Here is a 27391-nt window from a genome sequence, read left to right as displayed (position 1 = left end):
GTTAACGAATCCGACTAGGAACCACAAGGTTGCGGGGTTCGATCCCTGGCCTTGCTCAGTGGGTTAAGGATCCGGCGTTGCCAGGAGCTGTGGTGTAGGTTGCAGACGCGGCTTGGATCCCACGTTGCTGTGGCTCTGGTGTAGGCCGGTGGCTACAGCTCCGATTGGACCCCTAGCCTGGGAACCTCCATGTGCTGCAGGACGGCCCTAGAAAAGGCAAAAAGACGACAAAAAAGAAAAAAAGAAAAAAAGAAAGGAAAAGAAAAGAAAAAGGTTCTGGAAGCCAGCAAACAGCATAGGACGTTGGGGCGGGGCCTCAGGGCTCTTTGTAGGACTGGCCCCGCCCCCGCCCCGCCCCGCTACTTTTAGAGCCGGGTTTCAGCTCACCTGACCGCTGAGGGTGCAGGTACCACCAGAGGCTTGATATCCCGAGTTGCGGCGATTTGGCGAGCAGAAACCCATCCTGTAGGTAAGAATGCCTCCTGAAGGTAAATTAATTGAAAAAACGCCATCATCCCATGGCCGCTGCCCCCCGCTCCACTCGCCCCAGTTTCGGGCGGGTACCTGCGCGCAGCGGGCGGGTTGGGACTAGTCTGGATTACATCCCGGGCCTTCGGCGGGCAGCCAGCCAGCAGCTTCCTGCTGCTGCTGCTGCTGCTTCACTCTGATCTTCAGACCTGCCAGCCACAGTGCTGATACTCGCCCGAGTAGGTTTGGCTACAATTCTTACTTTGAGCCATCTGGAAAAGCAGATTAAAGAAAACCACGATTCTGGTAAAGCGCCAGCCTTTGCCATGGTTACACCCCCGGTCACATCTTTTAACTGAAAAGAAACCTTAGCGCGCCATTCCAAACCCCCATCCAAGAATGCCAGAAATTTCCTAGTGAGAGAAAGAAGGGGGACTTGGAAGTTAAGAGATCCAGAACTCTAATCAGCCTATTTTAATTGCAATTAAAAGGTAACACAACATTGTCTTAGAACATTTCTGAAAAGGATACCTAATTCATTAAATAACGTGAATAAGAATTACTGGTCAAGTCAGTGTCGCCGCTGTAAATATAGGAAAAGTTTCAGCTTGTGGAGGGCTTAAAGTTTGACAAGGGTGAAGGAAATAATGTTTTCTAAAAATGCTCCCAAAAAAGTATTTTGTTTCTGCGAACATCAGAATACTTTGGTGTCTCCTAAGGCAAGAGGTGAGTTTCCCTTAAGTACATATTTTAAATAGACCAAAATATAACTTTTTTGCATTTTTTTACAAATTGAAGATTTGTGGCAGATCTTCGTCTTTGAGCAAGTCTCTTGGCACCATTTTCCCAACAGCATTTGCTCACTTCTGTGTCTCTCTGTTTCATTTTTGTAACTTTCACAGTATTTCCAAATTTCTCATTATTTTATGATTTTAACTGTTATGGTGATCTGTGATTTTTGATGTTTTTACCACCACTTGCTGAAGCCTCAGATGATGATTGGCATTTTTTAGCAATAATGTATTTTCAAATCAAGATCTATCCATGGTTTTGTAGACATAATGCTATTGCACATTTAATAGACTGCGCTATAGCTTAAACATAACTTTTATATTCACTGGGAAACCAAAAGTTCCTGTGACTTGCTTTTGCTGTTTGTTTGTTTTTTTTTTAAGGGCCGTACTTTCGGCTTATGGAGGTTCCCAGGCTGCAGGGGGTGGGGGGCGGGGATTGGAGCTACAGCTGCTGGACTGCACCACAGCCACAACAACGCCAGATCTGAGCCATGTCTACACCACAGCTCACGGCAACGCCGGATCGTTAACCCACTGAGTAAGGCCAGGGATCGAACCCACATCCTCATGGATCCTAGTCCAGTCCATTACCCCTGAGCCTCAAAGGGAATTCCCATCTGTGACTTGCTTTATTGTAATATTCGCTTTCTTTGGAGTGATCTGGGACTGAACCCACAGTTGCTGGTAAGATTGCCTTCAAATGCTTTTCTTCAAACCATTTTAGTGATAGCTGAAATGGACAAAAATACTAGTTTCTTTCAGTATTATTAGTTGTGGACCAACAGTGGTTTCTCAAGGTTAGATAACATAAATGCCATTCAAGCCAGGATATTTAAAGATGGATTGATTAGGCTTGCTGCCCCGTAGCAGTTTAGGTGAAATTATCTACTGTGTACCTACCTGAAATCACTGTCTCTGAACTATGAGGGCCCAGCTATGTTCATTCTGGTTGGATCTGCCGTGTGCCCTTGCATGAGGGAGATGGGAAGGAAGCTGTATTAAGTGCCTTATGTGTGTCAGGAACCAGGTGGAGCAGTTCCTGAGCCAACCTTGTGGGATGCACAGGATTATCCACATTTTAAAAGGAGGCTTGGAGGTTAAGTATGGGCCACAAGCAAGGGCAGGGCCAGGAGGAACATGAACTTCAGACAAAGCTATGCTCTTTCTGGAGAAACCCAGACCTGGGGAAAAAAGAATTAAAACCCAAATCTGGGGAAAAAAGAATTAAACAAGCCTAAGGCTGGGTAGGTCTGCAGAGAGATGTCAAAATAAAAAAGCAGATGGGGAAATCATTCCATGGCAATTCTGAATCACAGCTCTTTGCAACTCCTTTAGACTCGGAAGAATAAATCGGAGGCTATTTAGATAGGCCGGAAGCCCCGTGCACAGTTAATAAGTATTAAAAGAAAATTTTCAGAAAGGGTTCATCATGACTCTCATACAGATGTAAAAATAAACACGTTAAAGATTTTATTAACTCATTAATGAGGAAACATAAAATGGTTAGAACCAGATCAAAGAAGAATCCAAAGAATTGGTACTTTTTTTTTTTGTCTTTTTGCCATTTCTTGGGCCGCACCCGCGGCATATGGAGGTTCCCAAGCTAGGGGTCTAATCAGAGCTGTAGCCACCCGCCTACGCCACAGCCACAGCCGCATCTGAACCTACACCACAGCTCACGGCAACACCAGATCCTTAACCCACTGAGCAAGGCCAGGGATCGAACCCGCAACCTCATGGTTCCTAGTCGGATTCGTTAACCACTGAGCCACAACAGGAACTCCAAAGAATCTGTACATTTATGGATCAGGAATGTTGAAGTGGAGGTAGAACTGGTTTTCCATAGAGGAGAGAGAAGAAACCTATACCTTCATTGGATAAAACTCATTTTCATGCCTACAGACAAGCATTACTGCAACTTGCCTATGGGTTACTACATTTCTAGGGTTGTAAAATATCTCAAACAATGCCCAGTTTTTCCTGGACTCACAAATTTTCCCTCTACCCCGACTCCCACCTCATGCCTTTGACTAGTTACCCACTGCATTTCAACGGCTGGACGTGACTTTCTACTGAAGTTGTCTGCCAGTGCGGTGGTTTCATAGGCATATTTCTCCAGCTGCACCTGAGACCAGATTGATCTAACCATAGACATACAGAGAATAAACAGTCTGGGACAGGGTGATTCGAATATTCATCAGCAAATGTCTTGTGCAAGCTAAAAAAAAGAATGTTGTTGGGAGTTCTATTGTGGTTCAGGGATAATGAACCCAACTAGTATCCATGAGGACACAGGTTCGATTCCTGGCCTCACTCAGTAGGTTAAGGATCTGGTGTTGCCATGAGCTGTGGTAGCTGTAGGTTGAAGGAGTGGCTCAGATCTGTCATTGCTGTAGCTATGCTGCAGCCGGCAGCTGCAGCTCCTATTCAGCCCCTAGCCTGGGAACTTCCATGTGCTGCAGGCACAGCCCTAAAAAGACCAAAAAAAAAGAAAAAAAAAAAAGAAAGTTGTCATTTATGGTAAAATGGAATCCGGAGCATGTATTTTAAAGATCACCTGTACCTGCTGTTGCCATGATTTTGACCAAAAGCAGAACTACCAGGGCCTGCACCTAATTCACCTTTTGAAGTTGTGTAGAGTGCTTCATTTCAGTGACGCTTCTATTACTGTTCCTGGACTCTTGGCCTTTGTAATCAATGGAAATTGGTAAGAGACCAGAGAGGAAAATTCAGGCAAGGTTTTATTAGGACTCCTGCTGCAGTAGAAGAGAGAAGTGAAAACAAACCACAGATTCCCTTGCTTGCTTGCTGGCGGGGGGGGGGGGGGGGGGGGGAAGAACAGAGAAAGACACGGGACTCAGGCTGGTTCCTTTAATGGGGCAGGGTAAGGGCAGGTCCGGCGGGCCACAGGGGTGGCCTAGGTGGTCTGCCCACCCCTTTGGTGGTGGTGTATGCAGGGGGCATGCTTAGTACCCTGCTTTTGCCCTCTGCTCTTCATAAGTGGCAGTGGAGTTTGGTTTTTTTTGTATCTCCTTGCCCATAATTTGCCCCAGCTGGGCCAGTGCACTCAGTTATTTTTAGTCCCTTAGAGTTTCTTTGCATCTGGTTGCTCCAGAAGTTTGTCCAGATGCAAGCACTGCAGCCACTGCAGCAAAGGGTCCCAGGTCCATGCCTGTTCCAATTCCATGGTTTTCGTTTTGCTTTTGGTTTTGCTTTTGTCTTTTGTTGAGGGGGGAGAGGATGGATTGGGGATACATAAAGGATTATGAGTGGGTGATAGGTGGTAAGGCTACTCCATAGTTTTCTAAGCTTCTAAGTCACAGAATACAGAATTCTGGAGAAACTAAATTAGATGATTTTATAACACTTAGAGGGAAGTGTTTTTGATATGTCTACCTCCCTAATCATCTGTGTTTTAGAAAGAACTGAATCTCACTCAGTCTTATAAAACACTGCCATTGTTTTATGCAATGGCATTCCAAAGAGGGTGGCTGCGGAAGAGGGTGGGTTCTGGTGTATGAAGCCATCAGAAGGAGGTGAGGTTTGGTGCATATAAAGCCGTTATTCTTGACAGCTCACTTCTGAAGGAGGAGGTCTGGAGACTCCAAAGAGCAAAAGGGGCATTGTGACAGGGACTCGCAGCGTCTGGCAGCAGGAAGGAACAGACGGGGGATCCGAAGGCAGGAAACTGGACTTGGTTCAAGGAAGAAATAAGTTCGGGACCCAGAGGGAACAGGTAACTGATTCTGTATGATTTTGAAGGATGTTAACAGGTGGCCAGACTTAGAAAGTTTATCGGCCTGTCGCAGATTTGATGTATGGGCACTGTTTCCATTCTGATATTCTAGGACAGACCCAATTTAAAGATGCTATTCTAGTTTCAGTTTAGATTGAGGTCTTGCCCCCAGTACACTGTAGAATTTGGGGAAGACCTTAGTGGTTGCACCAATAGGAAAGGACCAGGGCTTCAAGGAGTCCTACATGGTAAAATGCTTTGATGGGGAAGGGGCAATGCAGTTCTTTTCATTAAGGAATAATGTACATGCATGATAAAATCTAGACTTTAAGTTTGAGTGTTCCTATTGTATACACCCCTATAACTGTATCTTATCAAGACACTGGATATTTCATCACCACCCCCCCCAGAAAGTTCCCTCCTGCCCTTTTACAGACCACTCCCAACCACTCCCTGCTCAGAGGTGACCACTGTTCTGATTTCAGTTAGGAGTGGGCTCATTCAGGACGTGCTCTTTATGTCTGGGTTCTTTCCAGGCAGCATAGTATTTGAGATTTGTTCCACATAGCAATCATTTGCTCTCTTTTTTTCAAATCGTCTTTCTTGATACGGATGTATAATAAAATGTACAGAAAACGTACATGCATTTTGATAAATATAAGTGTGGAATCGCAGCTGCAGTCAAGGTGTTAAGCATCTTTATCACTCTGGACGGTGCCCGGCTGCTCCGCTGCAGTCGGTCCCTTCTCTGACCACGGATCCAGTTTTTAGCACTACAGATGAATGTTGCTTATCTTAGGACTTTATATATTTCCTAACTGAATCGTACAGTTTAGAGTCTGAATTCTTTGGGATAGCGTTATGTTTTTCGCATTCACCCAAGGTTTTGCAAAAATTCCTTTGCTGATCAAATTAGTATTCATTGCTTAAACATACAGTATTTTTGATTCGTTTAATGGACATTTAATGGACCTTTAATGGACATTTCCATTGCTTCTCTTTTTTGTTTTAAGTGTGATGAAGACATGAACTTTCTTGTGTAGATGGTCAAAAGGCTTTCCAAACGGTTGGTACCGTTTCACATTCTCACAAGCAATGTATCCGAACCCAGTGGCTCTAAATCTTGTGCACACTGGGCGTGCCGATGCTTTTGTACTTAGACTTTGTAGTGATTGTGAAGTGTTCTCTGTGGTTTTCCTTGTCAGTTCTTAACGGTGTCTCTTGAGCAGATTTAGTTTTTTGATGCAATCCAATTTCTCTCTTTTTCTTTTAAGTCTAGTCCTTTTGGTCATCGCAATAAAATCTGTGCCAACCCTTACTTCCCAAAGATCGGTTTTCTTCTAGATGGTACTCTCTGGTACTAGGGTTTATGATGTCAAATTAGTTTTTCTGTATGGAGTGAGGTAGAGATGAGTAAAATGCATTTTGAATAAGATGAAGTCACAGCTACAATGCAATAGCTCCCCAGAAATGGGTGAGACCACCTTCTAACCCTGATTTGCAGCCAAGGAATAGTAATTAAGTGATTCCCTGGAGTCGCTTCCTCAGGCCTTCTTCCACCATCAGCTCTGCCTCAAGGCAGACTTAAGCAGACCGCTGCTCTTCACTTTATTTTGATGTTTTACTCGAAATTATATTCTTTTTTATTTTAGTCGTAAGTAGTTTAAAAGGCATAATTAGGTATTAAAACTCTATCAGCAAAAAGCAAGGTATTTCTGTTTTCAGTAATTAAATTTGTGGTTTGCTTCTGTCTAGTGAGGAGCTTGACCTTGTTAAAAACCTAAAAGGAGGGAGTGCCCATTGTGGCTCAGCGGTAACGCACTTGACTAGCATCCTTAAGGATGCGAGTTCGATCCCTGACCTTGCTCAGTGGTTTAAGGATCTGGTGTTGCCATGAGCTGTGCCGTAGATCACAGACGTGGTTCAGATCCTGCATTACTGTGGCTGTGGTATAGGCCAGCAGCTGTAGCTTCGATTTGACCCCTAGCCTGGGAACTTCCACATGCCACAGGTTTGGCCCTAAAAAGACAAAAACAAACAAACAAACAAAATAAAAACCTAAAAGGGAGCTTAAGCTTTTTGGAAAATGTAACAAATACTGGCCCTGCCTCTAGTTTTTAAAAGGCTTTGGGCCTTGGGAAGTGAAACCATTTGCAGTGTCATCTCTGGTTGCCCACCTGCCCAAGCCCTTTGGCATTTAGAGCCTGTGAGATTCATGATTATTTTAAATTATCAATGTCTTGCTCTGTTATTTGAAATAGCTATGTTGTTTTGATTTGGTCTGGTTTTTGCAAAACACCTCAAATTGCACTCATGGCACAAAAGTATTTAGTAAGTGTCATGCCGATACAGAAAAGCACAACCTATAGCTCATCCTTTAAAAGTGAAAAATCAGTACAGATTCTTATTTTTACTTGAAAAAAAAAAATAAGAACAAAAAAACTAAGTAGGCACTGGGAAGTTAACTACTGTGGTTTTTCTTTCTAGAGGTGTAGCATCAACGTTTTCTGGTAAGTAATCACAAAAGTTTCAGGAGAAAACAGGCCCACTCTGCAGTGCACTTGGATATTTAATGGTTTTTTTCCAAAAAAATTTTTTTAAAAACCCTGTTGGCAACCCAGTAAAATTTTTTGATAGAATCTGAAAAACAGGAGTTCCCATCATGGCTCAGTGGCTAACGAATCTGACTAGGAACCATGAGGTTGCAGGTTCGATCCCTGGCCTTGCTCAGTGGGTTAAGGATCCGGTGTTGCCGTGAGCTGTGGTGTATGTTGCAGATGCAGCTTGGATCCCATGTTGCTGTGGCTCTGGCTCTGGCCAGCAGCTATAGCTCCGATTGGACCCCTAGCCTGGGAACCTCCATATGCCGCAGGTGTGGCCCTAGAAAAGGCAAAAAGACAAAAAAAAAAAGAAAAAAAAAGAAAAGAATCTGAAGAACACTATTCTAAAATAAATTTGAATTAGAACTTTGAGGGAGTTCCCATCATGGCTCAGTGGTTAATGAATCCGACTAGGAACCATGAGGTGGTAGGTTCAATCCCAGGCCTTGCTCAGTGGGTTAAGGATCCAGTGTTGCCATGAGCTGTGGTGTAGGTCGAAGACACAGCTTGGATCTGGCATTGCTGTGGCTCTGGCATGGGCTGGTGGCTACAGCTCTGATTAGACCCCAGTCTGGGAACCTCCATATGCCAAGGGTGCGGCCTTAAAACGACAAAAAAAAAAAAAAAAAAAAAAAAAAAGAACTTTGAGGATATAGCCAGGCGCTTTCGACACAGTATTAGAGGAAAGATTACTGAACTTGTAACTAGAAAAACTGAGTCTAAATCCAGGTTTTGTTGTTGGTTAAACATGAAAACCAGCATCCATCTTATTGCCTCTGGCCATCAGTTTCCTTATCCATAAAACAAGGACGATGCTATCCCCTCTATCTACATCACAAAATTATCAAAGAAAAATTAAAGTAATTTGCAGTCATTATGGAAAACAGTATGGAGGTTCCTTAAAAAACTAAAAATAGAACTACCATATGATGCAGCAATTCCGCTCCTTGGTGTATATCCAGAAAAAAATGAATAATTCACAATGACACATGTACTCTGTTGTTCACAGCAGCACTGTTTATAGTAGTCAGGACATGGAAGCAACCCAAGTGCCCAGGAACAGACAGCTGGATCAGGAAGATGCAGTGTTGAATGTCTCTCGTAACTGATGGAATGCTGTACTGAGAGTGAAAGACAGAAAGGCTGTCAGCATCTTGGTTGTTCCCCCTCATGATCACCTGGCTGACTGGGAGCTGCAGCTGCCACTGGCCAGCATCACAAGAGAGGACCATCCAGAACCACATGTCACAAGTCCAGATGGGAGCAAAGTTCCCAAATTTAAAGGATAGCTTCTACTGAATGCATGTCACTTCCACACCACTTCAAATCAAAAAGTCCTAAGTTGGACTACTGAGAAGTCAGAGACTATATGTATTAAATATAATATATATTATATAAAAAGTTTATAAAAGGAAAATATTTATTAAAATATTATGTAAAATATGTTATATACTTATATCAAATTATAATGACATCTATATTAAAGTTATACTAGGATTTAACATTATATAAATGTATAATATTTTATATATATATATATTTTTTTTTTTTTTAAATAGCTGTGGTAACTGAAAGAGCCAGAACCACAGTATTTTGTTCAGTGCTGAACACAGGAAGGCCCCTGCTGGATAAGCAGTTTAGGTTGGATGAGAAAGAATCGTGTGTGCCTGGGAAGGTTCAGTGGGTGGAGCAGGGTGTGAGAGTCTTATCAGAGTCATCAGAATCCCCTGAGGATTTTTCCACCCAGCCTGGACTCTCCAGGGCCTGGAAGACCAGCAAGACTTTCAGGGTAATAGGTCTGTGTGCAGTTTTGAGAAAGCTCCCTGGGTGATTTCTCTCCACTTCCCACACCTGTTGGGAACCAGTCAGCCCAGTGCATAGATAAGGGACAGGAAGTCCTTGGGCCTCTGGCATCAGATTCACTCAGTGCATATAAATGCAGGTTCCTGGGCCTCACTGTAGTCCAGGAAGACACACACACACACACACACACACACACACACACACACACACACACACACGTCTTTTTAGGGCCACACCCACGGCATATGGAAATTCCCAGGCTAGGGGTCCAATCGGAGCTGCAGCTGCCTGTCCACACCACAGCAATGCAGGCTCTGAGCTGGTCTGCAACCCATACCACAGCTCACAGCAATGCCGGATCCCCAACCCACTGAGCGAGGCCAGGCTCAGAATCCGCATCCCTAATGGATACTAGTCAGGTTCTTAACCCACTTTGCCGCAATGGGAACTCCCCAGGAAGCCATATTTTGACCAAGCTCCTGGTGACTGACATGCAAGTCAGGTTCAGAGTAACTGGCCAGGGGTGTAAAGGACCTTATAATGAGGCAACCTCTGGACCAGGAGACCCTGAGTCCGGAGGAGGTGGAGGAATAGCCGGGTTTTAACAGCTCAGTGTCCCAGAGGCTCCCCTGGGGCAGCGGGTGGGCAGGGACAGTGGCTGTGTCCCTGAAGGCTGGGTTATCAACACCAGATGAGACACAGCCTCTGAAAGGGCCTGGGGAGCTCCTGCTGCTGCTCAACCAGGAAACTCCAGCAACTCAGCTCAGTCCTTCTGGGTTAAAGGACTCCTGCTAATGTTTGCTTAAGATTGCTTCTCTCGTTATCTTCAACAGAAAAACTAGCTCTGGAGCATGGTTGTTTCTGTGGGAAGGGGCTGGGAAAGGAATGAGGCAAGAAAGCCCAGCATCCTAGGGCTCAGGCACGAGCCACCCCCCCACCCCCCCGCCCCCAAAGGTGTTTCTCAGTTGTTTTCTGCGAAAACCAGACCCCCTCCCTTACCGTCTCCGCATCACGGTGGGGGCTGCAATGTGGAGAGAGGGCAGGGAGGAGCAGCGACCTGTGTGTGAGCAGCAGCTCTGTGTCCACTTGGCCCCAAGGCCTATCCAGGTGTCAGAGCCCTCCGCACCCACAAAAAGCCGTCACATGAGGTAGCCTTGTTGTCCCATTTCACAGATGAGCAACCAAACGCAAGGCACTTGTCAAGTTGAATATCCCCCTGGCCTTTACCTGATGCCACTAGGAAATGCTCTCAGGAAGCCCAGACAGAGCTTTTTTGCTTCTCAGACGTGAGGCTAGACATTCCTCCCCTTCCTTCCACGAGACCTCCTATGTCAGGGGCTCTCTTCTGGGCACAGGGATAGAGCAGTGAGGCAAACAGAAGGTTTACACCCAACCGGGCACATCTTGTCTTTCTCTGCAACCATCCCAGCTACATCCAGTGGGGCAGCACTGTTATAAGAGTTAAGAGATGAAGGGATAGATAATCCAGGGGACTCTGAAGAGCCGGGGGACCATGGGCACAGTCCTAGGTCTGTGAGATGCGTAGAGAAAATGATGACTTGTGGAGTTAGTGCACAACCTGTGGTCCACAGGTGGAGAGAACATTCTAGATGGAGAGTCAGCATATGCCACCCCAGGAAAACCACCCTTTGAAAGATGGCCAAGCCTCAGTCATTCCCTACCCAAGAAAGCCTTTTCTACAAGAATGTGACAGAGAAAGAAGGTTCTAGAAAATGCAGGCAGCAACTCAGAAAGAAGATAAATCCCATGCATTCTAGGCTAAGGAGGGAGGTAGAGCCCTGTCAAATCCAACACGCTTCTGGCAAAATGTTCACGTGGTCAGCTTTGCTCACGTGTCTGTAATCCCGTTCCTTTCCACTGTCTCAGCGATTTCATCAAGGGTTTTGTTGACATCAGCAGAACTTACCTTACTTAAGAGAAGGACTATGCAGCTGTCTGGGGCCACTTTGTGAATGGGTCGGGTGGGTGGCAGACCGGTGGTGTGACTCAGTAGGGGCCCCTGCCTCCCCGGCCCCTAGCAAAGTTCCCACCCCATCTAGGGGACCTGCTTTTCTAGAGAGAGCATCTTTGATGTCTCCGACCTACTTTCAAACAGTAATTGCCCCTGGAAACTCTGCATGAAGCCATAATCTTCAGTATGAATGTGTTCAGAAAAATGCTCTCTCCCCTGACTGTGGGGAGAGACTGTCACGAGGTTACTAGCAGCAGCCACCAGAATGGGGCCAAGTGGAGCAGGGGACAGGACCATGATGGGAATCAGAAAGACCTGGATTCACATCTTGACCATGTGGTTTGAAGCCAGTTGGACATCTTGGGTCTCCCTATACTCACCTGGGAGTTTGGGAAATTAATGTGTGTTTCAGTGATTACAAGAAGTTCATTAGATCAGATGCAGGAAAGTATCATACTCACTTCATTTTAGTTTCTTACCTATAAATTATCTCTGAGAACTTAACCACATCCAACACCACCAAAAATATGTAAAGTATGAAGGAATGAGAGGAGTTCCCATGTGGCTCAGCAGGTTAAGGACCCAGCATTGTCTCTGTGAGGATGCAGGTTCGATCCTTGGCCTTATTCAGTGGGTTAAGAATCTGGCATTGCCCCTGGCCTCGTTCAGTGGGTTAAGAATCTGGCATTGCCGCAAGCTTTGGCATAGGTCACAGATGCAGCTCAGATCAGATGTTGACTCTGGCGCAGGCCATACCTGCAGCTCCAATTCGACCCCTGACCCAAGAACTTCCACATGCTGCAGATGCAGCCATAAAATGAAAAAAAGTATGAAGGAATGAGAGTGAATTTTTCTGTTGCACATTGTAATCCACATGAAACAGCAAGATGTTTTTAAATGTGACCACTGTAAAATAAGGGCTTTGATGTTCTTTCTGGGCAGTGACAAAGGACATTCTTCACCGGACTTTTTGTCTGAAGTTTGAATTTCCAGCAATTTTATTTGGGGAAAAAAAAAGCATGCACCGAGTGTGAACTATGAATTAACTACCTGGCCCCAGGTATGCAACTGTGGGCTTAGAGAAGAGATGGACCCAGCCATAAAGACAAGTGGAATAACCTCCTGAGAAGGGATGCCTTCCACCCCCAACACAGAGTCAGCACCAGGATGGAAACTGAAGGAAATATGGAAAAGATGGCACGTCAGATCTTTATCCAGCCTCACTGGTTTTTTTGCTTTTTATTGTATCTATTTATTTTTAGGGCCGCATCCACAGCATATTGAGGTTCCCAGGCTAGGGGTTCAATCAGAGCCACAGCTGCCAGCCTATACCACAGCCATAGCAACCCGGGATCCAAGCTTCGTCTTCGACCTACACCACAGCCTATGGCAACGCCGGATCCTTAACCCCACTGCAGCTTCATTTTTAACTGGAGAATTACAAATCCTCAGAGACACCTAACAAAAACAACTTGAACCTCTGTTAGGTGTCAAGCTCAATACTAAGCAAGAGAGGGGCCCAAAGGAGGGACACGTGTAAATAAATACACGCCATTCCATGTATGGCGATGTCCAAGGCAGAGGTTTCTGTGCCAAATATAGTGAGCAGATAGTAGGAGCCTGGATCGACTCAGTCTGTGTTCTTTTGGGTTGGATGTTCCTGAATTTCACTTCATGGCATTTCGCAGAAGCTGCTTTCTTTACAAGTTGAAGGTTGGCGGCCACCTGGCCTTGAACAAGTCTCTCAGCACCATTTTCCAAGAGTCTTTGCTCACGTCGTGCCGCTCTGTCGCATGGTGGAAATTCTCACCATATTTCGAACTTTTTCATGTGTATTATGTTGGTTGTGGTGACCTGTGATTAGCGGTCTTTGCTGTGAGTACTGAAAAATGCGTATGACTCACTGAAGGTTCCAGCGCTGGTCTGCATTTTGTAACAATACAGTATTTTTTAACTAAGGTATGTACATTGCTCTGTTAGACACAATGCTGTTGCACACTTCATAGTCTACAGTGCAGTGTACACATACTTTTTATGGAGTTCCCATCGTGGCTCAGCGGAAACAAATCTGACTGGTAACCATGAGGACGCAGGTTCAATCCCTGGCCTCGCTTAGTGGGTTAAGGATCCGGTGCAGCCACGAGCTGTGCTGTAGGTTGTAGACATGGCTCAGATCCCTCCTTGCTGTGGCTGTAGGCTAGTGGTTCCAGCTCCAATTCAACCCCTAACCTAAGAACCTCCATATGCTGTGGGTGGGGCCCTAAAAAGACAAAAAAACAAAAATATTTTTTATATGCAATGGGAAACCAAAAAATTCATGTGACTCACTTTATTGTAATATTTGCTTTGTTGCAGTGGTCTGGGACTGAACCAGCGGTATCTCTCAGTGTGCCTATAAACCAGTAATTCACTAGCCAGTGTTCTGCTTACTTTCAAACAGGCATTGGTCCATTGTTTACCATTTATTAGGATCTATCATGACCATGCTTACGATGGAGAGCACTAAAAAAGTAGACTTCTACCCCCAGCAACAATGAATAAGAAGTTTGCTGACAGTGGAGGGTCTCCCTTAAGAAATATCTAAGAGCGGAGTTCCCTTCGTGGCTCAGTGGTTAACGAACCCGACTAGGATCCATGAGGATGTGGGTTTGATCCCTGGCCTCGCTCAGTGAGTTAAGAATCCAGTGTTGCTGTGGCTGTGGTGTAGGCTGGCAGCTGTAGCTCTGATTTGACCCTTAGCCTGGGAACTGCCATATGCTGCAGGTGCAGCCCTAAAAAGCAAAAAAAAAAGGAAAGAAATATCTAAAAGCAGTTATTCATCACTCACTTTCTGATAAAACATTTAGAAGTCAGCTTTTTCCTGACATCCCAGATGCCAAAAAGAATAAACATCGGTTAATTTGGATTTTGTTTCTATTTGATCAGACATGAGTTGTTTCCAAACTTCAGCGAGTGGTTCCTGGATTTATCCGACTGTGATTCTCTGCCTGTTTGGATTTTTCTCCATGATGAGACCCTCAGAACCCTTCCTTATGCCGTATTTATCTGGACCGGATAAAAACCTGACCACTGAACAGGTAAGTTAATATACATACATATCTTGATGTGGTTTTAATCTTACAGGACCTGAACAAAGGAAATAGAGTCAGGGCTTCATTCAGCTGGAAAAAAAGATTAACAAATGGCCTCAATAAACCCCCTTTTTGTGGTATTTGGTAATTTATAGAACTGTTCAAACTACTCTTTCCTCCTCATACTTGCAAAGCGGGAAACCAAAACACATTATATGGGTAATAAATATTTTCACTTTATTATACAGTTCTAACAGACGTGTTCATACGTGGGAACCTGTCAAGTCTTCATTGATTCCATTATACTAATCCTAAAATAAAATCGCTGCCAGGCACAGGATCTAGTCCTAATAAACTTTCTGCCCACTTGGGTATAAGCAGAATCAGTTAAAGAATTGTAGGATTTCTTTTTTTTTTTTTTTTTTAAATGATTTTTATTTTTTTCCATTTAGCTGGTTTACAGTATTCCATTAATTTTCTACTGTACAGCAAGGTGACCCAGTGACACATACATATATACATTCTTTTTTCTCACATGATCATGCTCCATCATAAGTGACTAGAAGTAGTTCGCAGTGCTGTACAAAAGAATTGTAGAAATTTCTTTAGGATTCTTACTCAGTTTTGAAAAACTGTTTGTCAGCAGGTAAAACGTTAACAGCTTTATCTCCCAGCTTTATCTTCCCCAGAAGTTCCAATCCTCTTACTCAAAAGATCCACAGGTTGTTTTGTTTTGTTTTGTTTTTCTTTTCTTTTTATGGCCACACCTGTGACATATGGACGTTCCCAGGCTAGGGGTTGGATCAGAGCTACATCTGCCAGCCTAAACCACAGCCACAGCATCTGTGACCTACCATGCAGCTCATGGCAATGCCGGATCGTTAACCCACTGAGCAAGGATAGGGATCAAACCCACATCCTTACAGACATTATATCGGGCTCTTAACCCCCTGTGCCACAGTGGGAATTCTCCCACATCTTTTTTTTTTTTTTTTTTTTTTTTTTTTTTTTTTTTTTTAATCGCAAGTGCAGCAAGAAAAGGCACTGACCCAGTGGGAGAATTACCTTGGGCAGGTTTTATAGTCTCCTGCCATAGCTAAGAAATTACTGCAGAGCGTGTGGCTTTACCTGAAGGGCTCACTGATGCTGCTTCATTTGGTGATGAGGCCTAAGAACAGGAAGGCAAGCTTTTTCTGCTGTGGGATACCGTCCCTTAGGGGCAACTCTGTTTCAAAGCTTTCCAAGTGGAAGCATGGTGCAATTAAGATAAAACAAAAGACAGACAGAGGTCCAGAATCAGCCAGCAAACCTCAGAGGTCTGCTTCCACATCCACTGTGGGCCAGCTAGGGTTAGGGTTAGGGTTAGGGTTAGGGTTAGGGTTAGAGTTAGGTACAGCTCAGTCACAATGGCCTTTCGGACCACTGAACCTGCCTTCGGCAGTGACACCTGGACCAGCCGAGGTTGCTGGAGAAAGCAGAGGGGCACAGAACCAAGATTTATGCAGCTGATCTGCACTGCCACCCATTGGGCACCAATTCTCAACAACTTCTTCAGTCCTTTCTTTCTATAAATGAACATTGAGGTCCCGTGCATTTCTGACTAGTTCCTTGAAATAACCCACATTACACTGAGGCCAGGGCTGAGTATTGAGACAAATCAGTAGAATTAGAGGGAAAAGGGGTTGGGAGCCCGACTCATTTGGTCAGGAAAGGGATGCAATGCCTTGCTCGTGCCCACACCTTAATTCTGCAAGAAGATTTACTCTTTGCTGTCTTCGTGGGTCTGTTCATCCCAGCTTTGGAAGGGCTGAGATTTTTGTCCTAAGGATGAATCACACAAAGATCAATGTTGTTGGATTCTTCTAACATTGTAGCTGCTTTATCTAATGTTGTTACTTTTTGAACAAGATAAGCATAGTATTTTTTTAATAGCCTGAGTAACCCAGAAGTGTCTGTTGAACAAGTTTTAACCAGTTCACAGGCAGAACTCAGAGAGAGAGCAAGTTCAGCTCCAGAGCACCGCAATAAAGTAAATATTGCAGCAAAATGAGTCAGATGAAGTTTTTGATTTGCCAGTGCATAAAAAAGTTATGTGTACACCATATACTGTGGCCTAGTAAGTGTGCAGTAGCACTATGTCTAAAAAAACAATATCCATACCTTAATTTAAAAGTACTGGAGTTCCCGTCATGGCACAGTGGTTAACGAATCCGACTAGGAACCATGAGGTTGCGGGTTTGATCCCTGCCCTTGCTCAGTGGGTTAACGATCCGGCGTTGCCGTGAGCTGTGGTGTAGGTTGCAGACGCGGCTCGGATCCCGCGTTGCTGTGGCTCTGGTGTAGGCCGGTGGCTACAGCTCCGATTAGACCCCTAGCCTGGGAACCTCCATATGCCACAGGAGTGGCCAAAGAAATAGCAAAAAGACAAAAAAAAAAAAAAAAGTACTTTACTAAAAAATAAATAAATAAATAAAATACTTTACTGCTAAAAAAAAAAAAATACCAAATAAAATGTACAATAGTAGCATCAAAGGTCACTGATCACAGATCACCACAGCAAATATAATAACAAACAAAAAGCTTGAACTATTGGAACAATTACCAAAATGTAAGACAGACATGAAGTGAGCAAATGCTGTTGGAAAAAACGGTGCCAATGAACTTTCTCAACACAGGTTGCTACAAACCTTTAATGTATTAAAAAAAAAAATCATGATATCTGCAAAGTGCAATAAAGCAAAACTCAGTAAAATGAGGTATGCCCAGACTGTAGGGGACATACCATTATAAATTTAATATAGTTCAAATTGCACTTCAAGCCAATAGATTCTTCTGCTGAGCTGCATGTACGTTTATGAAGTGAGGTTTTTTCCTGGGGGCAGGAGGAACTCGCCTTTCCTAGGGGTGTCCTTGAAAATCAGTTTTCTGTTGGGCTGTTTCATGCTATGAGGACTAGCCTATCGGAGCGGATGCAGAGTTTGAGATTGGACGAGCCACGTATAATTTAACTTAGGGACCCATAAGTTAAGGTATCCGAGAAAGGTCACCCTTCTCACTTCCTGGTGCTTCTGGTCACGCGATCTTTCGACTCTGCAGATCACAAATGAGATCTTCCCCGTGTGGACATACTCTTACCTGGCGCTGCTCTTCCCAGTGTTTGTGCTGACCGATTACGTCCGCTACAAGCCAGTCGTCCTCTTCCAAGGGATTAGCTACATCGTTACCTGGCTGCTGCTCTTGTTTGGCCAAGGAGTGAAGGTCATGCAGGTGCTGGAATTCTGCTATGGGATGGTCACTGCCACGGAGGTGGCCTACTATGCCTACATATACAGCGTGGTCAGCCCAGAGCACTACCAGAAAGTGAGCGGCTACTGCAGGAGTGTCACACTGGTGGCCTACACACTGGCCTCGGTGCTGGCCCAGCTCTTGGTGTCCCTGGCCAGCCTGTCGTACTTCTACCTCAATGTCATCTCCTTGGTCTCCGTCTCCACGGCCTTCCTTTTCTCCCTTTTCCTACCAATGCCTAAGAAGAGCCTGTTCTTTCACGCGAAACCCAGCACAGAAGCACCTCCAAAGCCATCAGAAAAGGATGCTGCCTTAGGGGAACCTCACAAGGATCACAACCCAGTCTGCCAAGAGCAAGTCCCTGTTTCAGAGACCCCATACGTTGTCCAGTCGAGGGACCCCAAACCAGGAAACGTAGCTTTGAGAGTTTTTGTGCAGTGGTTACGAGATCTGAAGGAGTGTTATGCCTCAAAGCATCTTTTTTACTGGTCCCTATGGTGGGCCTTATCCACCGCAGGTTATAATCAGATTTTGAATTACGTTCAAGTCCTGTGGGATAACAAGGCACCGTCCCAGAGTTCTGCAGTATATAATGGAGCAGTGGAAGCTGTTGCAACCTTTGGAGGTAAGTAAGCATTGACTTACCTTTTTTTTTTTTTTAATTTGAATGGCCACACCCACGGCACACGGAAGTCCCCAGACCAGGGACTGAATCCAAGCCTCAGCTGCAACCTACACCGCAGCTGCAGCAACACTGGATCTTTTAACCCAATGTGCCAGGCCAGGGATAGAATCCACACCACTACAGCAACCCAAGTTGCTGCAGTCAGACTCTTAACCCACTGTGCCACAGCAGGAGCTCCTGACTTACCTTCCTTTGAGGGTACCCCCTTTCAGTCTATTTCTCCAGTTGCTAAATTCCCCATGGTGCTAACTTAGCTCTGTTCAGATAGCATATTAAGCTTTTTCAGGAACAGAAGGGGAAAAAAGGGGAATGTGACATTTCTGTTTAATGTGTTATCATTACAGGTAACTCAAGAGATCAAGATTCAGCACCAATGATTACATTCTAACCAGATTCCTAAAATTCCATTTCATCATCAGGAAAAGGGTTCATAATGCCTCCTGTTCTTTCAGATTTTTTTTATCTCGAAAGGAAAATAGGCATCTTGTATATAAACAATGAGTTTTGATTATTTTATTTTCTAATAATGATTTTTATTTTTTCCACTGTAGATGGTTTACAGTGTTGTCAGTTTTCTCCTCTACCGCAAGGTGACCCATACATAACATGTATACATGTTTTTCCTTACATTATCATGCTCCATCATAAGTGACTAGGTACAGTTTCCTGTGCTATACAGCAGGATCTCATTGCTTACCCGAGTTTTTTTGTTTGTTTGTTTGTTTTCGTCTTTTTGCTATTTCTTGGGCCGCTCCTGCGGCATATGGAGGTTCCCAGGCTAGGGGTCGAATCGGAGCTGTAGTCTCCGGCCTACGCCAGAGCCACAGCAATGCGGGATCCGAGCCTCGTCTGCAACCTACACAGCTCACGGCAACGCCGGATCGTTAACCCACTGAGCAAGGGCAGGGACCGAACCCGCAACCTCATGGTTCCTAGTCGGATTCGTTAACCACTGTGCCACGACGGGAACTCCCCCGAGTTTTTATTATTTTAGAAAAGGAATTGAGCTGTTAAGATTTCCAATACCACTGGAAGAGTTTTTTTACTAAGGGATTTGATTTGGCTCGTGCCCATCTTTTAAGCAATTTGAGGCCAAACAACATTTCAAAAGTAGTTTTCTTATGAGTTTGAATGAGACGTTGAACATATCTAGCAGCCAGGATTCTAATATCAGAGGAAAACGTGCCTTTGAAGTTCCCTCTGCCCTAAATATTTATATCCTGGTTAATGGAAGCTTAAATTCAACTAAGACTTTGAAGCTATTTTCTAGGAAGCAGGAGACTTCCACACCCTCTGTTACAGAAATTTTCAGAAACTTCTTGTGGCATCCGTTTTGTTATTGTCTCTTTTCCAGGAGACTTCAATCTAACTCCTGGAAACCAAGACTGGGCTGGAATGAATTCACTGAAATTCTTTCTGGTGCATTCCAAATTCTAGAGAGAAAAGTAACTATTTCTTCTGTTTTCATCATTCTTGCCTGCATCACATTTGGAAAAGTCAATCAAATCTCAGTTATTTGAAGCATAAATACCTCTCACTTTGTTCAAGTATAATTACTAACCCTAATCACTGCTAATTATTCAACCTCTTAAACTCTCTAAGAGGTTCACCCAAAACCTCAAGTAAATGAAGCCAGATATTGAAAACATGAAATGGAGATTAGAAGTAAGATTAAGATTAAAAAAGATTAGCATGGAAGGTCCCTGCTGGCTAGACATGCCATCTACTGCAGTGTGTATATGCCAGTCCCAAATCCCTGGGGAACTCTACCCAATATTCTCTAATAATCTCTGAGATAAGAATCTGAAAAAGAATGGATGTGTGTACATATAACCTCACTTTGTTGTACAGCAGAAATTATCACGACATTGTAAATCAACTACACGTAAGTAAAACTTTTAAAAATGAAAGAAAAAAAAGAAATGCAAATTTAAGCTACAACGAGGGGGTTCCCTTGTGGTACAGCAGGTTAAGAATCCAGCATCGTCACAGCAGTGGCTCAGGTTTCTGCCGCGGCACAGGTTTGATCCCTGGTCCAGGAACTTCCACATGCCAGGGGGATGCCCCCATCCCCAAAAAAACCCCACGATGAGATATCACAAACACATCTCTCAGAATGACTAAAATAAAAGTAATCACAACACCAATACTGAAGACTAAAACGTACTACCCAATGCAGCACATCTGTTGCTTATAACTGAGAAAAACAATGAAGTCAAATGTGAACAAGCCAGGTGTATTCCCAGAGAAGTTGTTCACCTTTATCCATCCCCGCCTTGAGCACGTTGTGTTAAGTGACTGAGTTTATGTACCATTTCTCCTTGAGGTCTTGATTAGGAACCCTCTGCATAATGCATTAGCATTGACCATATGCCAGCAGTTGTTGGCATGTAGTTAGCTCATGCTGATTAAAAGTGAGACAACTAAATGACTGAAAGAATAGAAATTAAAGCAAGTAACCCAAGGAAACATGGTTGAGAAAAAGATAAATCCCCTCTTAGGTGGATCACACTAGTTTCATGAATTGTGAACTGAGACCCGCGTTCTTAGGAGAGCGTGCTGAGGTTTCCCATGGCCAAAGAGAATATGCTGGATCTGCCTTAATGTTTCTTCTCCAGGGGCCGTGGCTGCCTTGGCAGTGGGGTATGTGAAAGTCAACTGGGATCTTCTGGGAGAGTTGGCTCTGGCCATCTTCTCCGTGGTCAGTGCAGGCTCTCTGTTTCTCATGCATTACACAACCAGCATCTGGGCATGCTATGCCGGCTATTTGATATTCAAGACCGTCTATATGCTGCTGATCACCATAGCAGTGTAAGTATGACTAAGCATTTCTTTCCACTCCTGAAACGAAACCACGTTCTCCTTCTGTATCCCTGTAGTTCCTTTGAGAATGTGGGAAGGATTTTCATCAATTGCAGTGTTAAATGTTGACTTCGTATTAGGTTAGACACGGTGAAGCCATCTTTCCGTTTACCTGTTTGCCCTCTGAATATTGCTAAGATTAGTCGTCAGGGAAAAGCAAAGCTATGATACACTGTCAGGTTGTGATTTTTATTTCAAACAATTTGCCGCAACGTGGTGTGGTGTAATTTGATTTTGAATGATTGCTGAAATTTCACCTCTAATTTCATGTGGTTGCTTGAGTAATTCCAGGCATATAGTTTTGTATGAAACAGAGTATTCTCAGCAAGTTAAGGTTGCATACCAAAAAAAGTAGATGCAAAGATTACAAGCAACTATAAACCCCAGAGATAGTTTTTTTTAATGATTAAAAACATTTGGTTCTATATATAAGTGCAGAGAAAACTGACTTTAGGAAATGTGCTTTGGTATTAACCAAAAGAGTTAAGAATCATTTGAATTTGTTTTTGTTTTTGTTTTTTTTTTTTTGCTTTTTAGGGTTGCATTTACAGCATATGGAAGTTCTCAGGCTAGGGGTCAAATAGTAGCTACCAGCCTATGCCACAGCAATGCCAGATCCAAGCCACGTCTGCAGCCTACACCATAGCTCATGGCAATGCCGGATCCTTAATCCACGGAGCGAGCTCAGGGATTGAACCCACACCCTCATGGATCCTCGTTGGGTTTTGTTAACCGCTGAGCCACGAAGGGAACTCCCAAGAATCATTTGAATTTCTCATCAGATGAAAGAAGTAGAGCCAAAAGCTTTATCAAGTTTTGCGTTTTAATTTGTGAAAAATACTTGATAAGTAATCGACCACACATGGAAATACATGGTCCCTGAGAAGAGATTATGAAACTGAGGAAAGAGATGAACCTTGTGGCAAGTTCAATTTTTTCACTGAAGGCTATCAATTTAATCTATCAAACTCATGTGTCTTGGGTTATTTTTCACATGAGAATTTTCTTAAAGTAGGGTGACATTTTTTCATTTTAAGAATGTTCAGGAGTTCCCCCATTGTGGTGCAGTGGTTAACGAATCCGACTAGGAACCATGAGGTTGTGGGTTCGATCCTTGGCCTTGCTCAGTGGGTTAGGGATCCGGCGTTGCCGAGAGCTGTGGTGTAGGTTGCAGGTGCGGCTTGGATCCCAAGTTGCTGTGGCTCTGGCTAAGCCGGTGGCTGTAGCTCTGATTAGACCCCTAGCCTGGGAACCTCCATATGCCGTGGAGCAGCCCCCGCATTCCAAGGACAAATTGTAAACGACATGCTTTGCTCATCTTTCCTAAATGTTTTGCAGTAAGATTTCAAAATCTACATAATTATAAGAAATAAATTAATTATAGAATCACTTAGTGGTACAACCAATCATGACCTGGATCTTCAAAAAATAATTCACTTACCAGACTTTGAAACTTGATGCAATCGACAATGAAAAGAATAACTCTCCAAAAAAAATTCCTTAGGTTGGGCATAGCTAGTATTTTGGTAAAAATTCATTGCAAAATAGTAACTAAAATCAGATAGCATCCCCTATTCTCAAGTTGTGAGAGTTAGCACCTTTATGTTTAATTTCTGGAAGCATTCAATTGGCTAGGAGGAGTTTTGCCATATTTCCTTTAAGTGTATTCTAAGTCGGCCTTCAAGAATAAATTTTTTGTTTGCTCTGCCTGCTTGTCTCCACTGGAAGAGAGGAGATTTAGACAAAAAGTGGTATTACCAAGACACTGCTTTCTCCTCAGTGTCTGTCTTTTAAAGCTCAGAATCCCATGGATGTTCTTTCTTAAGAACTTAGTCTCTGTTTCCGGGCAGATTTCAGATCGCAGTTAATCTGAGTGTGGAACGCTATGCCCTGGTCTTTGGAATCAACACCTTCATTGCCCTGGTGATTCAGACCATCATAACCGTGATCGTAGTAGATCGGAGGGGGCTGGAGCTGCCAGTCAGCACTCAGGTAAGCCACAGCACTTCCATTATCCTCTGCAGGTAGCTGGGGGAAGGTGGAATGCCTAGGTCATCTCAAAGGGGGTTTCTTCACCCTTACTGTTGCCAGTACTTAATTTCTTGAATTCCTTGGCTAGGCCAATTTTAAAATAAGCCATTCCTTCCATTATCAACTGTAAAGCCAAGTAGGCATTGAGCAATAACCACTGTGGTTAGCATTTACCTTTGGTCCCTATCAGGTAACACCCTGGCCATTCTGTGCCCTTATGTCTCCTCTCTCTCCTATCCTTTGGTACCAAAGTTTACCAAGATGTAACTGGGAATGGGTACGTGGCTGCACAGTTTAGATCCCTTTTCCTTCCAACACTGGGAGACTTCAATTGGACCAGTTTCACATTGGATCTGAGTAACAGGGGACGAGGCAGGTAAAAAGTAACCTCAGCGTCTTAAGTTCATCCCTGGAGATGTTACCAAAGCATGGCACAACCTCCGAACATAGACACATCAATCAGTGGGATTTAGTGTTGATTCACTATAGGTGATATTTGCTAGAATTTGAATCTAAACAACCCTGACTCCAGAGCCCACACTCTTAGTTACTACATTGCTTATACTTTCATACTTAAGCAGCTCTTCTAAGAGGGGAGAAGAAAGTATTGTGCCAGTCGAAAAGATCCATATTAAGACCCTGGGTCTCAGTTACCCCATAATCCAAGGAAGTCAACGGCCTCGCAATTATCAGTGACAGAGATGGTCATATTTCGTGTGTGTCTAATTCTTTGTTTTTCCTTTAGTTTTTAGTGTATGGCAGTTATTTTGCAGTCATTGCTGGCATTTTCCTAATTCGAAGCATGTACATTCTCTACTCAACCAACTGTGGTAAGAAAGTGCAAAGCCCTGCTACAAGTCAGAATCCATATGGGCCACACCCAGAGGAGCCAAAGAATGTCTGATGAACCTCCGTCAACCTCTACAGCCTCCGAGCAAGGACTGTGCTGGTCATAGAATCACCGAGTGCCATAAATTGACCCACTTAACAAATCTGAATTCCAATGAACCTTTTCAAAACCAAGAAAGCTCAGCTTCAGACCAGATGTCTATGTGCCCAGCTGAACTGAATGCACTTGTCCAGGTCTATCATCTCAGTTAAACAACCCACGTTGGGGAACCCTAGTGAATAGCAATGCCTGGAAAATTCTGGTTTTGATTGCTGGCAAGGATGTGCAAAGGGCATGAAAACAAACATGAGAGAACTCTAGCCATCCTAGAGTTGATGTTCCCCATTTGTGACCAGAAATGTGAACAGAGGTGACCCTGTCACTTGGCTTAGATGGTTTGTTTTATTTCACCGAAGCAGGCAACACAATGGGCATTTTTTTTTATGTCACCTGAGCCATTGTCCTTCTTCCGTAAAGTATTTTTCTTTAAAACTTATAGGGCTGGGTCCTATTTCTAAGGACTCCTTTTCTCTCCTGATAACATAGTATTATTCCCAAGCTACTGTTTTGATAATATCACCATTTAATTTTTTCATGATTACTTTTCACTTTGTGCTCTGCTGAGCTTTGCTGTTGAAACTCTACCTCAGGACTAGTTCCAGACCTTCCCCTTGGGCCAAAGAATGACGTTCATGTCAATTCTGAGCAGCCCCAGGAGAGTCGTTGAGCTTTCTCCTATCGTGACTCTAGACAGGTGTTTTAGTGTCATGTAGGGATGATGTCTGTCTAAAACAGGAGAACGTAAGTATAAGTTTTCAGGGATTTCTGGAAGTATTTGTAAATAAGAAAACACTGATTGTGGAACAAAACATGTAATTTTTAAATGGCAGCGATTGTTGTAAATAAAATAATGTGTGCAAAAAACATTAAAGAGCCTTTCTAATTTTTCGATGAATTGTGCTGAAAATTGTCTGAGTTTATCTGTCCTTTGAAACACCAACAAAAGTCTTCCTGAGCGGTCTGCCATGGGGAGTAAAGTGTGCTCACTCAAGATTTGTATTTCAGACTTTTCTCCAAATCTCAAAAATTCAGCCACTGGACTAAAAATAAAATTCAGTCCAAAAGCCAACACACTTAGTGGGGAAAATTAATAGTTAATTACATCAAAATTGTAGTTGTACTGAAGATATTAGCCAACACAGACAAGAAAAAAATTAAAAATTGGAAAGGAGGAGGCAAAACTATCATAATTCCAAAGGCTACAAGTATGCACCCAAGAGACTCAACTAAAACCTGAGATGATGGTGTAGAAAATAAATACATTAAAAACCAATGACCTTCATGATACAGCAACCATTTAGAAAATATATGGGGGTAATAGACTGCACTTATAGTAGAATAAAAATGAAATACCTAAGATTATATGTAATCTATTTAATAATCTAACAAATGTGTAAGATATATGTGTATTCTGAAAAAGTTTTGAAGATTATTAATTAACACCTAAACATATGGGAAAGCCTACCTTGTTCTTAGGAAGAAAAAATGTATAAAGCCATCAGGCTTCCTAAATAAATTTAATGTTAAAGCCTATCCCAGAGAAAAAGATACATTTTTTTTTAACCAAAAAAGGTCATTCTAAATTATTTGGAAGGAGTTCCCATTGTGAAGCAGTGGAAACAAATCTGACTAGGAACCATGAAGTTGCAGGTTCAGTCCCTGGCCTCACTCAGTAGGTTAAGGATCTGGCATTGCCCTGAGCTGTGGCGTAGGTCTTAGATGCAGCTTGGATCCTGCATTGCTGTGGCTGTGGTATAGGCCAGCAACTGTAGCTCCCATCCCACCCCTAGCCTTGGAACTTCTACACGCTGCGGGGGCAGCCCCCCGCCCCCAAATAAATAAATAAATAAATAAATAGGAAAATTAACAAAGAACCAAGAAAATGGCTTTTTTTTATTTTTTATTTTTTTATGGCTGCACTTGAGGCATATGGAAATTCCCAGACCAGGGATTGAATCCAAGACACAGCTGCAACTTTCGCTGCAGCTGTGGCAACGCCAGATCCTTTAACCCACTGCCCTGGGCTGGGGGTTAAACCTGAGCCTCCACAGTGACCTGAGCTGCTGCAACTGGGTTCTTAACCCACTGTGCCACAGCAGGAACTCCAGAAAATGATTTTCTAAGTGGAAAAATGATATTGTTATTTGCAGAGAATAAATTTCTACTCTAAACTTTTAACGACAGGAGCATAATCTTCATGAAGAGATAGTCCAGTGAAACAGAAGGAAGTTCTGAATTAGTCACTAATTCATATGGGATTTTAGACTGTGATAAAGCTTCACACAAGAAGGAAGTTTCATACTAGAGGGAAAGGGTGGATTGTTTAATAAGATTGGAACAATTTTTTTCAAAGGAAGAACTAAGTTGCACCCAAGACTGCTAGAATAACATCTGTATGTAATGCGTATGTACCGATATGCCTGTGTAAAAAAATGAAACTGCAAAAGGACCAAAAGAAAACGTGTAAGAATAACTTTGTAACTTTAAATTTTTCTAAAGTAACTGAAAACCCAGAAGTCATTAAAAAGTGAATCGACAGAGTAAAACTAATGCATGGATGGAAGGAATAATGTAAGCAAAGCCAAAAGATGTGATAATCTGGAAGAAATAGTGCAACTCACCTAAGCTACTTTTCCTAATTTATATAGAACCAATACGAATGAATAATAATAATAAAAAAAGTCAATACCCTGATGGAAAAATATGCAATGGATGTGAACAGCAACTTCAGAGAAAGGGAAACACAAGTGGATCAGACCTGTAAAAGATGCTTAAATTAACTCATCAGAGAAATGTGTATTAAAACCACAAGAGAGCACCCTTTTCCACTTGTCAGACTCAAAAATGATCTCAGAGTGAGACGATAGAATTTGTTCTCTAAGAATGGGCAATCATGAAGATTGTTGGCAGGAGTGTAATTAGGTTTCATTGCTACGAAGGAAAATTCAGCAGCCTCAAAATAACAAGTGTGTATATCTTTCCACCTATAGATTTCTCTGATGGAAATATATACTGCTGATATTCGTACATGCCTGGGAACTGACTTATACAAAAAAATTTTTCATTACCGTAAAGTTTCTAAGCACAAAGGATTGGAAATTATTTCAATTTCATTAAATGAAGACAGGGGAAAAT

General features: G+C 43.2%; 1 protein-coding gene across 4 annotated transcripts; it reads left to right on the top strand.

Moving 5' to 3' along the window:
* The first annotated feature begins 393 nt into the window (after positions 1 to 393).
* SLC19A3 (solute carrier family 19 member 3) lies at positions 394 to 25789 on the top strand. 4 transcript variants are annotated; one of them, XM_021075295.2, is made up of 7 exons: positions 394 to 465; positions 4837 to 4998; positions 14299 to 14450; positions 17541 to 18354; positions 21033 to 21225; positions 23127 to 23268; positions 24053 to 25789. In XM_021075295.2, exons 3-7 carry the CDS (start codon positions 14301 to 14303, stop codon positions 24209 to 24211), a joined length of 1458 nt encoding a protein of 485 aa, XP_020930954.2. In that variant the 5' UTR covers positions 394 to 465; positions 4837 to 4998; positions 14299 to 14300; the 3' UTR covers positions 24212 to 25789. The 4 variants fall into 4 exon arrangements, with proteins under 4 accessions (XP_020930954.2, XP_005672321.2, XP_003133743.2 ...); XM_005672264.4 differs by having other exon boundaries at positions 394 to 469; XM_003133695.5 differs by lacking the exon at positions 4837 to 4998 and having other exon boundaries at positions 394 to 469.
* The last annotated feature ends 1602 nt before the right edge of the window (positions 25790 to 27391 follow it).

Source organism: Sus scrofa, chromosome 15, assembly GCF_054392235.1.
Source record: "Sus scrofa isolate SSC_HxYL_T2T_F1_AM1 chromosome 15, Sscrofa_HxYL_maternal_Yorkshire_Landrace_v2.0, whole genome shotgun sequence".
In the NCBI taxonomy this organism is placed as follows: Eukaryota; Metazoa; Chordata; class Mammalia; order Artiodactyla; family Suidae; genus Sus; species Sus scrofa.
Note: the sequence above shows the minus strand (reverse complement) of the source record. Positions and strands in the feature narration are given on the sequence as shown.

Coding starts and splice junctions, on each gene's coding strand:
- SLC19A3 (XM_021075295.2), top strand. CDS start 14,301: ATGAGTTGTTTCCAAACTTCAGCGAGTGGTTCCTGGATTTATCCGACT. Junction 14,451..17,540: donor AAAACCTGACCACTGAACAG/GTAAGTTAATAT, acceptor TCGACTCTGCAG/ATCACAAATGAGATCTTCCC. Junction 23,269..24,052: donor AGCTGCCAGTCAGCACTCAG/GTAAGCCACAGC, acceptor TTTTTCCTTTAG/TTTTTAGTGTATGGCAGTTA.